Consider the following 12,288-nt stretch of genomic DNA (forward strand, 5'->3'; position numbering starts at 1 on the left):
ATGCCCAGATGTCCCATGTGCACTGCATGATTCTTCCTGACCTTGCGGGACCTGCAGAGGAGCACGGCCAGCCCATTTCAGGGTTCAGGCTTCTGTGGAGGAGGTTTGAGCCCATGGAGCAAAGCCTCTGGTAATGAAGTCATTTGTCCTTGGGAACAGAACGCTCCTCTGTGAGATGAGAAACAATGGGCATGTTGAGTTCCAGACCTAGGGTGACTTGAAACTGAGGCAGAGGCACATGTGATGAATTGGGACAATTCAAGGGACGCATTCTTCATAGTTGACAGTTGTCAACCAGTCGACTCAGTTGTGATATAGAGAGTTCACGGCCATTGAAGCCTCTGTTTTGAATAATTTCCCCTAGTGAGTAAGTCATGAACTCTTCGAGGGTTTTTTTTTTTTAATTCTTTTCATTGTAATTAGCCTAAATTATTTTGTTTAAAAATTCACCCTGTGAAAAAGTTGAAAAATGGGTTTGAGTAACAGTGTTTTGTTCTTTTCCATGGGGTGGTTTCTCTGTACATTCTCATTTACCTATGAAGCAAATGCTCACGTCTCTGCTAGTAATTTCCAGGCAGTAAAGCAGCGTGGCTACTTTCTACTGTTCAGCAAAAGCTTTCGGTGCAAGTTTTTCCAGCATTAAGCGTATCTAGTCCAAAAACACCCGCCAGTCTTGCAAACTTTAAAAAATGCTGTTGCTCAGTTCCCTGCTAGTCCTGCCTAGATCTCTCTGGACCCTTGTGCTTTGGGATTTGTTCTAATAAAAGGTAAGGGAGCAGGAGCCACAGCCTGAGCGCGCAGCGCCTCTGTTTCAGAGTCCCGGTAGGGCAGGGCGTCCCTGCGAAGGGCGCAGGAACCTTGCCGGTCCCTGCTGTTTCGTGCTGCCTAGAGATAAGTTGCTCCACCCCGGAGAGTTGGCCTGTGTGGTTCAGGAGAATTGAAACAAACCCAGCTAACGCCCAAGGATAGCTGCATGCCGTTAGGCACCAGCGTGGACTAGACCGGGTTCTGTCGGCCCCAAAGTGGCCACGTGGCCTGAGCAAGCAGCTGTGTGAGCCGGGCTGCGGGGCAGGCAGGCTGGGCACCCGCACGACACACTGCGCTCAGCCGACCTGGAAGTTTGTTGGCTGGCGCTCGCAGGGGCGGGGCTTGCCCGGGGCTGGGCACCCACGCGACACACTGCGCTCAGCCGACCTGGAAGTTTGTTGGCTGGCGCTCGCAGGGGCGGGGCTTGCCCGGGGCTGGGCACCCACGCGACACACTGCGCTCAGCCGACCTGGAAGTTTGTTGGCTGGCGCTCGCAGGGGCGGGGCTTGCCCGGGGCTGGGCACCCACGCGACACACTGCGCTCAGCCGACCTGGAAGTTTGTTGGCTGGCGCTCGCAGGGGCGGGGCTTGCCCGGGGCTGGGCACCCACGCGACACACTGCGCTCAGCCGACCTGGAAGTTTGTTGGCTGGCGCTCGCAGGGGCGGGGCTTGCCCGGGGCTGGGCACCCACGCGACACACTGCGCTCAGCCGACCTGGAAGTTTGTTGGCTGGCGCTCGCAGGGGCGGGGCTTGCCCGGGGCTGGGCACCCACGCGACACACTGCGCTCAGCCGACCTGGAAGTTTGTTGGCTGGCGCTCGCAGGGGCGGGGCTTGCCCGGGGCTGGGCACCCACGCGACACACTGCGCTCAGCCGACCTGGAAGTTTGTTGGCTGGCGCTCGCAGGGGCGGGGCTTGCCCGGGGCTGGGCACCCACGCGACACACTGCGCTCAGCCGACCTGGAAGTTTGTTGGCTGGCGCTCGCAGGGGCGGGGCTTGCCCGGGGCTGGGCACCCACGCGACACACTGCGCTCAGCCGACCTGGAAGTTTGTTGGCTGGCGCTCGCAGGGGCGGGGCTTGCCCGGGGCTGGGCACCCACGCGACACACTGCGCTCAGCCGACCTGGAAGTTTGTTGGCTGGCGCTCGCAGGGGCGGGGCTTGCCCGGGGCTGGGCACCCACGCGACACACTGCGCTCAGCCGACCTGGAAGTTTGTTGGCTGGCGCTCGCAGGGGCGGGGCTTGCCCGGGGCTGGGCACCCACGCGACACACTGCGCTCAGCCGACCTGGAAGTTTGTTGGCTGGCGCTCGCAGGGGCGGGGCTTGCCCGGGGCTGGGCACCCACGCGACACACTGCGCTCAGCCGACCTGGAAGTTTGTTGGCTGGCGCTCGCAGGGGCGGGGCTTGCCCGGGGCTGGGCACCCACGCGACACACTGCGCTCAGCCGACCTGGAAGTTTGTTGGCTGGCGCTCGCAGGGGCGGGGCTTGCCCGGGGCTGGGCACCCACGCGACACACTGCGCTCAGCCGACCTGGAAGTTTGTTGGCTGGCGCTCGCAGGGGCGGGGCTTGCCCGGGGCTGGGCACCCACGCGACACACTGCGCTCAGCCGACCTGGAAGTTTGTTGGCTGGCGCTCGCAGGGGCGGGGCTTGCCCGGGGCTGGGCACCCACGCGACACACTGCGCTCAGCCGACCTGGAAGTTTGTTGGCTGGCGCTCGCAGGGGCGGGGCTTGCCCGGGGCTGGGCACCCACGCGACACACTGCGCTCAGCCGACCTGGAAGTTTGTTGGCTGGCGCTCGCAGGGGCGGGGCTTGCCCGGGGCTGGGCACCCACGCGACACACTGCGCTCAGCCGACCTGGAAGTTTGTTGGCTGGCGCTCGCAGGGGCGGGGCTTGCCCGGGGCTGGGCACCCACGCGACACACTGCGCTCAGCCGACCTGGAAGTTTGTTGGCTGGCGCTCGCAGGGGCGGGGCTTGCCCGGGGCTGGGCACCCACGCGACACACTGCGCTCAGCCGACCTGGAAGTTTGTTGGCTGGCGCTCGCAGGGGCGGGGCTTGCCCGGGGCTGGGCACCCACGCGACACACTGCGCTCAGCCGACCTGGAAGTTTGTTGGCTGGCGCTCGCAGGGGCGGGGCTTGCCCGGGGCTGGGCACCCACGCGACACACTGCGCTCAGCCGACCTGGAAGTTTGTTGGCTGGCGCTCGCAGGGGCGGGGCTTGCCCGGGGCTGGGCACCCACGCGACACACTGCGCTCAGCCGACCTGGAAGTTTGTTGGCTGGCGCTCGCAGGGGCGGGGCTTGCCCGGGGCTGGGCACCCACGCGACACACTGCGCTCAGCCGACCTGGAAGTTTGTTGGCTGGCGCTCGCAGGGGCGGGGCTTGCCCGGGGCTGGGCACCCACGCGACACACTGCGCTCAGCCGACCTGGAAGTTTGTTGGCTGGCGCTCGCAGGGGCGGGGCTTGCCCGGGGCTGGGCACCCACGCGACACACTGCGCTCAGCCGACCTGGAAGTTTGTTGGCTGGCGCTCGCAGGGGCGGGGCTTGCCCGGGGCTGGGCACCCACGCGACACACTGCGCTCAGCCGACCTGGAAGTTTGTTGGCTGGCGCTCGCAGGGGCGGGGCTTGCCCGGGGCTGGGCACCCACGCGACACACTGCGCTCAGCCGACCTGGAAGTTTGTTGGCTGGCGCTCGCAGGGGCGGGGCTTGCCCGGGAGCTCTGCTAACCAGTTCTCTCTCCCTGTAGGTGAGGCGCGGGCGCCAGTCGGTGCTGGGGTCCCGACAGAGAAGGCACGTGTCGCTCAGCATGAATGCCGCCGCCAAGACCGCGCTGCCACCTGCTGCAGAGTGAATGACCACAGCTCCACGTGACTACCTTCCCCGCCAGCTGTTTTTTGATTAACCCCTTGGACTCCTCTTTCCCCACCTTGAATATCAATATGTGTCATGTCATTGTCACCTGTCGTTCAATGCTCTGGACCCTCCTGAGTATTGTGGTGGCCTTTGCAGAGCTCATCGCCTTCATGAGCGCAGACTGGCTCATTGGCAAAGCCAAGAGCCGCAGTGGCACAGAGCCAGCCGGCGGGGGAGCGGGCGCGGGCGCCGGCCCAGCGGAGCCCTACCACCCCACCCTGGGAATCTACGCCCGCTGCATCCGCAACCCCGGAGTACAGCATGTGCAGCGAGACACGCTGTGCGGGCCCTACGCGGAGAGCTTCGGGGAGATCGCCAGTGGCTTCTGGCAGGCCACTGCTATTTTCCTGGCCGTGGGCATCTTCATTCTGTGCACGGTGGCCTTGGTGTCTGTCTTCACCATGTGTGTGCAGAGCATCATGAAGAAGAGTATTTTCAACGTCTGTGGACTGTTGCAAGGAATCGCAGGTAGGTGCCGGATGCCTTGGAGAAGACAGTCTTCCCTCTATTAATAGGTTTCTTTTCCTAGGCTGTGTTCCAGGCAAGGTCCCTTTTCCCTGTTTCACTCTCGCCCAATAGAAAAGCAGGGCACTGTCCTGTGGGCTCTCTGGACCTCATCATTCCATTTCCTGGGGTTTACTTCATGCTTTTTGTTTCATTAACTGCACTTACTTTTGCTTTTCCCATTAAACTTGAAGCCTTCCACCTGAGCGCATCTCCGGGAGGTATTCCCGTGAGAGTGAGGCCCATCTGCAGCAGGCCTCTGTGCTGGGAAGGAATGTCAGTGCTGGCCTCTGCAGGGGATAACCACCACCCCACACCCTGCCCTAGCCCTGGCGACTTCGGGTGGCGAAGGCTGGGGCTGGGAAGGAATTATAGTAGTATCAGCTGCTCTGTGTTTAATGGTGTTCTGGTTTAAATTGTCTGTCTCCTGGAGCCTGACAGAATGTTCTGTGCACTCAGATCAGAAAGTGCGAGCGAACTCTTCCAGTTTCTGGGAACTTCTCACTAATGAGCTTGTTAGAAGTGGGTAGAAAGCCAGAGCTCTCTATGGTGACTCCGGGGAGGCTGGGCGCTGCAGGCTAGTCCACTGCCCCCGCAGTTCCATAGGGCCCCCGTGGGTTTGGAAGGGGATCCTGCACCGAGGGCTGTGCCATCTAACTAAGTTCAGGGGTCGACTCTGGGAGAAAGTCACACACACAGCTCGGTGTGAACACTCCTAAAGAAAGTAGAAGGAATAGATTTTTACTTTTTCGGGGGAAGAATAAAGTACTCTGTTTTTAACCAAGATATGTGTTAATCTCAATTCTGGAAGCAGCCCTGCATGAAGGGTACAGATGACTCACCCCTTGGCACTCTGCAGCGGTGGCAGGGACCCTTCCACAGTGAAGATCAGTAAGCACTGAGCCTTGTGTCTGGGGCTGTAAAGAAGCAGACCCCAAATGAGTTAACTCCCCTTTGCCTCCTAGCACACTCTGGAGCTCAGCAGGGCTGGCTTCCAAATAGACAGATCAAATGATGATTTTTTTTTTCCCAAACAGCTGATAAGATAACATTTTCTGTTCTTTGTATTTTGGGGGGGCTTCTATGGGTTGTGAGAGGAGTAGACCAAGAGGAATGGTAGAGGACCCGCTCCACGGTTCTCGTTTGCTTTTCTGAGGATAGACTCCATTCAGACATGAGGGTCCTTAATCTTCCTGGCCCAAAGTGACAAATCTCAAGATCCTCACCTCCTTCTGCCAGCCTCAGCCATACCCAGGGTGACCCAGGCACTCCTGGAATTTGGGAAGCCAGGATTCTATCTTCCAGGCCTAGCAGTTTCACTTCCAAGTCTGCATACCACTCTCTGCAGCTCAGCTTTCTCCTCTGAAAATTAGGGAAGCTGGAAAATATGACCTCACCTTGGATATTTTTATCTTAAGGGTTCTGTGAAGCTCATTGTCCCCTCTGATTCACTTCTGAAATCTGCAGTTTACCCCTTCGGCTGTACATTTCACCCGGAAGTGTTAATAAATAAGATAGGTTCCAGTACTGATTCATCTGTTTCTTGCCAGAGGAATGCCCCTCCTTTCTTGTCCTCAGATGCACAGTGCTACAGGCGTGTGTGTGTACACACGTGTGCATGGCTGCCGTGTTTGCAGAGATGTGCTACTGAAGGCTTTGAGAACTCAAACCTTGATGAAGGGCATCACACAGTATCCTCCTCCCATCACAGAGCCCTAGATGGCCAGGGAGGGGGACCGCTGCTTGATTTGCCCTCTCTGCAGATCACCTCCTTGGTGACTCCATGCCTTCTTGGAGGTTTTATCAATCCACAGTACATATTTACAGTGAGGGGCTGGGCATCTTGGGCCTGTCTTTTGTACTCATGCGGAAGGGAAGTGTAGGTATCTTTCAAGTCTTGAAGACTATTTAGATGCAGTTTCTTTTTAAATTCATTTCTTTCTTTCCTGAGAGAAAGGTAACCCCTACAGGGTCTTCACACCATGCTCCTCCTCACAGCTCAGCCAGCCTAGATCACAGACACAGATGCTTGGTGTGCTTTGGGAGGTCCTATAATATGAACCCAGAGTTTTTCCCTTGTGGGTCCACTTATGCTACCTCTGTGCCACCACCTGCTGGCCCCTATATGCAGATTTTCAAAATGTAGTCTTTTATTCTTTGAGTTTAATGTATTTCTTCCATGAGAAAGAAAAGGGACAGAGAGAGTGGCACTCCTACATGGTCTTCACGCTTCAGTCTACTACTCTGAGTGAGCCTGGATCATGCCTATGCATGCCTGGCATGTTCAGGGAGGTTTCGGGACATGAACGCAGGACCTTTCCCACATGGGTCCAGTTGCACTACCACTGCACCACTGCCTGGCCCCAGGTTTGTTTTTGTTTTTTTTTTCTGTCTTGTTTGTTTTTGAGAGATTTTTGCTATAGGATACAAAGACAGAGAAACAGAAAGTGAGAAATCACGCCTTAGGGGGAATGGCCATGCCACAGTCCCTTCTCCTTTCTTCTCTCAGGATTTTGGGCATGCATGCACATACACCAGCATCAATTTCAAGCTGCTGAGTCCAGGACTTGAACCACAGTTGATCATGTGGGAGTCAAGTACCTTAACCACTATGCCCCCTGCAGGCCCCAGCCCTAGTTTTTAATAAGGTATTTGTCCATTGAATCCATCTCCAAGAATGCAGGTAGTCCACAAACCTTCGGGTGCTCTTACTTGCTGCTGCACTTCAGTGGCGATAGTGTTCACTAATGCGCAAAGACCTGTGCACATCTTAGCTGGGGCTCATATCTTCTGGTGAGATTTCTCTGACTCTCTCTCTCCTCTCTCTGCATCTGGCCTCTGGGAAGAAGGATCGAGGAGAAGGAGGTAGTGGCACACCTGAGGGGCCAGTCTGCAGGTCATGTCTCTTCCCAGAGTCCCAGTTTTCTAAAAAGAAGCGTTATCTTTTTCCCACTCCTGTGGCTTATGCAGCACTTCCAAAATCCTGAAGTTACTCAGAACTTTAAATTGGCAGGAAGCAGAGGTTCCTGTATCATCAGACTGCTCCAGCAGCCATGGGTCTCTGGCTAAGCTCTGGAACACAGGAGACAAGTGGTTCCTCTTCCTCTTCCGGCCCTGCAGCACCCCGGGAGAAGGAAGCACAAGAAAGGGCACTAAGCCATCCTTTTCATGCTCAGGGGTGGGGGCACACCTGCAAGGGCTGTCCCTTGGGCTCCTTCTCCCAGGTGGAGGTCTGCACCAGGCAGTGAAGCCGATGGACCTGGCAGCTGTGGTCCTAAGGCTGGGGCTGAGGACTGCCCTAGACAGACAGTGTCTGCACAGCTGGCTTGTCTGTCTCCTGCTGGCAGGTCTCTAACAGCATCTGGTCAGCCCAGCCTCCGTGTGGGGCTTGCTGCAGCTGCGAGCATCAGTCTTTATCTCCTCTTGCTCCCTCTCAGCCCTGGATCAATTCAACACTGGAACAATGGTGGCTGAGGAGACTGTTGCCAGAGCAACAAAAGGATTCTTTAGAAATACTCTCTGTGCTTGTTTTCACAACTTGTGTTTTAGCCAAATGTGGATGGATGGTTGTCTGAATGGAGTCTGTTTCCATAAAAGCAAATGAGAACTGTGGAGTGGGTTCTCTGTCTTTCCTCTTGGCCCAGCTCTCCCCCACCACGCACAGGATATCATGTCACAGGAGCGTGTGCCTTTGCTACACCCAATTCGAAAGAATAAAAAGGCCGCAGGCTTTTAACAGCCCTCGTTATCTCTAAAAATATAAGTTATCAAAATAATTGATAATTTGATTTTGGAAGTTGGGTGTGAAAGAAACTGCTACTCAATGGAAATCTCACTCTTGGTTACGTACACAAAGAAAACAAAACAACGGTATAACCAAGCTCATATCTTATGGTTGTCTTGAGGATTAAGTTAGGTGATATGTGAGAAGGACTTAGGTTCGGTCCTAGACACATCGTAAATAATAAAAGATAGCTCTGTGAGAATTATTAAAATATTTCTGCTTTCTTGGCAAATGTGGTATATTTTGTTGTATTTCCTCAAATGGCTCATGTTCTAAGGAACAGGGATTTCTGTGAACCATTAACGGTTGAATATGAGTACATTATACAGGGCCAGTCCCGGGCCCCTCAGTAACCTGTATGTGTCAGGGCTACAGCTGCAGAGCAGTCCTGTGGCTTTGGTGTGAGTGGGGGTGTTTTTTAAGAAAGTAGATTTCTGGGAACCAGCAGTTAGCGTAATGTCTATGTCACTGGACTCCCACGTAATCGACCGTGGTTCGCGTCCCGGACCTAGTGGCTTAAAACTCACACCGGGCGCGTGTGCGTGCGTGCCCAAGATCCCGAGAGGAGAATGGAGGAGAAGGGATTGCGGCGTGACCATCCCTCCTGGGGGGTGATTTCTCGCTTTCTGTCTCTATGTCTCTGTCTGTCTGGCGAGCGCACGCGCCCTATAGCAAAAATCTCTCCCCCACAAAAAAAAAAAAAAAAAAAAGAGAAATAAAGAAAGTAGAAGATTTCCTTGATAATCGAGAGGAAAACAAAGACCTCCTTCCACCCACTCCCTTCCTTCCACGCACATCTCCTCCATTCCTTTCCTTTCTGGAGGCAGCTTCTAGCAGTTGAGTCTTGACTGCACATGCTTCTCAGACTCCCCTGACAGAATCAATCATGGGCTGGCCAGGCTTCGCTAGGTGAGCACTTGGTCAGGCCTTGGCAGAGCCAGACAGCACTGGGCCATATCCCCCTGGAATGCATTACAAAGGCTGGGTGACCGGCCAGCAGGGTCAGTTTTTTGCCAGCTGTCTTCCTTGGGTTGTGACCTGGATATAGTCCATAGTGAAACCATAGAATACAAAGATCCAGGTTTTCCATGACAGCACCTAGCAGTTTGTTTTTGGAAATGCATGTGGTGCTCTCTCAGAAGTCCGTGGAATCCCCTGTGACTCAGGTTTGGGACAGCAGCCATTGGAATGAGCTCAGTACTTGGCTCACTCACGCTGGCTGGGGCTGCTCCCTGAGGTTGCCGAGGGAGGACGAGCACACCGGCTGCTGCGCCTGACTGCCAGCTGTCCATCTTCCTCTGCTTCTTTGCTTTGTTGGGTCTTGCTGGCTGTGACCCTCTCTCTCCACTCCCTCTAGCTCTGTCTGCCTTGATGCCAGTCTAGCAAGCTGTCCCCGAGTCTGAGCAGGCAGAGGGCTGTGAGGCCAGGGTGCAAGGAATGCTCACGGAATTGCTCTTCGCTGTGATGGCTAAGGGTCTGATGTGTGCAGGCACTGCTTTCTTGAAAGTGGAGGAAGGTGAAGGAAGACAGTGTTAAAAGAAAAAAAAAGAAAAGAAAACAATGGAGAGGAATCTGTGAAAATAAGCAGAGGGTTTTGCTTTGCTGCTTATAAGACTGCTTTTGTCATAGAGCTGGTTAAGTGTGCAGGTGAGAGTGGCCATATGAAATTCATGGTCATCAGGCCTTGGTATTCATGCTGCCTTTTCTTCATAGGCTGAAAACAGCCTTAAGCATCCAGGCAATGATCACAACTCAGCCAACACAGTCTTGGCCTCCATTTTGACTGCCCTCCTGCCCTGCCCATTCTCTCTCAGATGAAAAAGACCAGATCAACCACTGGAGAGGAGGGAAATAAGAAGGGAGGCTGAGAAAGCATGGGGAGAGGGGAAGAGATTCCTGCTTCTCACAGAGCCCTGCCCATAACTAATGCCTGAGAAATTTACCTGGAAAGTAGTCCACCTTCACAATACCCTCAAAGGATGAGCATAAGGAAAGTAAAGGGTGGATCCTCCACTTTTCCTTCTTAGAATGAGGCCGTGGAGGCTTCTGGCTGCCAAAAGGAGGGTCTTGATTTCCAGTTCTTCAGACAGACAGGGCCTCCTTTGGAAGTAAGGTCCAACAGTTCCATGTCTGAATTCATTTATGACATCACTGACAGGACACAGCCACTAAGTGACCAGCCTTTAATAATCCTTTAGTAGAAAGTAAAGAATCAGGGACCAGCAGTTAGCGTAATGGCTATGTCGTTGGACTCCCACATAGCTGATCGCGGTTCATGTCCCGGACCCGGTGGTTTAAAACTCACACCAGGCGCGTGTGTGTGCATGCCCAAGATCCCGAGAGGAGAATGGAGGAGAAGGGATTGTGACGTGGCCATCCCCCCTGAGGGGTGATTTCTCGCTTTCTGTCTCTCTGTCCCTCTCTGCCTGTCTGGTGAGCACACGCGCAGCGCCCTATAGCGAAAACCTCTCAAAAAAAAAAAAAAAAGTAAAGAATCAGATTATGTTATGTAAGATAAAGAGGCCAAAATTAAATTTCAATTCAAGGAGGTTTTATTGGATGTCTACCAGTTGCAAAGATTATAGACCCGGGTCTATAATTCGAGTTTCTGCTCTGAAGCTATATTAGAAAGTCATCATGTCATGAACTGTATGCTAGAGAACCCAAAAATTTACCCATCATATATAAAAAAGAACAAATAACTCAGTCATATAAAAAAACTACTGCTTAAAAGCAAGTAGACCAAGACATCATTAATTTGAGTAAATCTAAAGACTAGTATCTATTTTTAAAAAATTATTTGGAAGGTCTAGAAGAAAATTAAAAACTCTCTTAGAATTCAGATATAGGAGTTGATATGCAAATAAAACAGGAAAGTGGTTTGCCATGGTAACCACTAAATTGCAGGCATAAATTACCATGGAGCCATAGATGATCCACGTTCAAATTCCATGAACGAAAAAAATCACATAAGCATGGCTCCAAACATTTGCATGAGCCCTTCAAGCAGTCTCTTCTAAGAGCTGAATGAAAGATGGTGGTGTTCTTCTAAACTATAAAGCCACTTCTGCTGCAGTACCAGCAAATGACATAATGATTTCATTACATGCTGAACTCCCACGTGGTCGACTGTGGTTCAATTCCCAGACCCAGTAACTTGAAACTCAGGCCAGGCACAGGTGCATGCTTGCCCAAAATCCTGAGAGGAGAATGGAGGAGAAAGGATTGTGTCGTGGCCATCCCCCCTGGGGGATGATTTCTTGCTTTCTGTCTCTCTCTCTCTTTTGTTAGCATACACACCCTATAGCAAAAATCTCTTAAGTAAATAGCTTGCATTTCCTGTACAGAACTGTGCTACAGCACAATTAGTCATGTGTATGAGCTGATTTATCATAATTGATCTTTCCAGTAGCTTTATTAAATGATTGGCAATCATTTTTTTGAAAGACAGTACAGACCAATATAAAAATACACATCTCCCGAAAATGTAGCAAATATTAAAATACTTGAAGAATCAGTACAAATATCTGTTCAGAATTCTGTAAGTAATTTAATATGAAAATACAGAGTGGCTTTGTGGTCAGAGTGATAAGAGGCCAACAAACCTAAGGGACTTACTGTCCAGAAGTTGCTACCTGGTTCTTTGTGAAAATTATTTAACATGATCTCTACCCAGATTTTACCTCAAGAGGCAATATATTTACTTGTTCACGAAATTTTATAGCTCAGTGAGTAAGTCACTTTTTTAAAAGTATTTTTTGCTGGTACATATGGCATTTTATGTATCTTGGCAGTTTATTTTAAATTATCATTGTATTTTGTTATAGCCCAGTAAGAGTTTATAATCCTGCATGTCAGGTGAATCACTTATTGAGAAAATATGTCATAAACTTCTCCCAGTTGCAGATAAGCAGTTTAATAAACAGCTTCTCACCTGATTACAAAGGACAGCTTTATCCCTAACTGATGGGGAAGAGTAAAATGGCTAAATTAATTTGCTAGGATACATTCGGTTCACCCATTCCAGTTAAGGTTTGAAAAACTGCCAGCGATTGCACCATGTCCATTCCCCAAAGGGGCTATTTCTCATTTCTGTGTCTCTGTCTCTCCTGGGAGCCCACACACCTTATAGCAAAAATGTCTCAATAAAAAACTACACCAAAACAAAAAAACTGCTAGCTAAGTCATTTGCATACAAATTGGAGTCTGTGCTGAGATGGGGGCCTCTACAGTGGAGAAGCAGCTTCTCATAGATTTTTTCCCTAC

The 12,288-nt window shown here is 52.4% G+C and overlaps 1 protein-coding gene and 1 long non-coding RNA gene across 5 annotated transcripts in view; one reads left to right on the top strand and one right to left on the bottom strand.

The window, feature by feature from the left end:
• LHFPL2 (LHFPL tetraspan subfamily member 2) overlaps positions 1-12,288 on the top strand; it is a 164,755-nt gene that overhangs the window by 136,677 nt on the left and 15,790 nt on the right. For all 4 annotated transcript variants that reach the window (XM_006143526.3, XM_027769960.1, XM_006143527.2 and 1 more), the window contains one exon: positions 3,568-4,202. In XM_006143526.3, the coding sequence (XP_006143588.1) occupies positions 3,761-4,202 (442 nt within the window). In that variant the 5' untranslated portion in view covers positions 3,568-3,760. The remainder of the gene's footprint in view (positions 1-3,567; positions 4,203-12,288) is intronic.
• Positions 4,511-10,236, bottom strand: LOC102490407 (uncharacterized). Its single transcript, XR_333840.3, has 3 exons — positions 9,966-10,236; positions 5,081-5,155; positions 4,511-4,953 (listed from the first exon to the last, which is right to left on the bottom strand). It is a non-coding gene; the product is annotated as an uncharacterized LOC102490407 (long non-coding RNA).

This window comes from Tupaia chinensis, unplaced genomic scaffold (assembly GCF_000334495.1).
Source record: "Tupaia chinensis unplaced genomic scaffold, TupChi_1.0 Scaffold000099_1, whole genome shotgun sequence".
Lineage (NCBI taxonomy): Eukaryota > Metazoa > Chordata > Mammalia > Scandentia > Tupaiidae > Tupaia > Tupaia belangeri.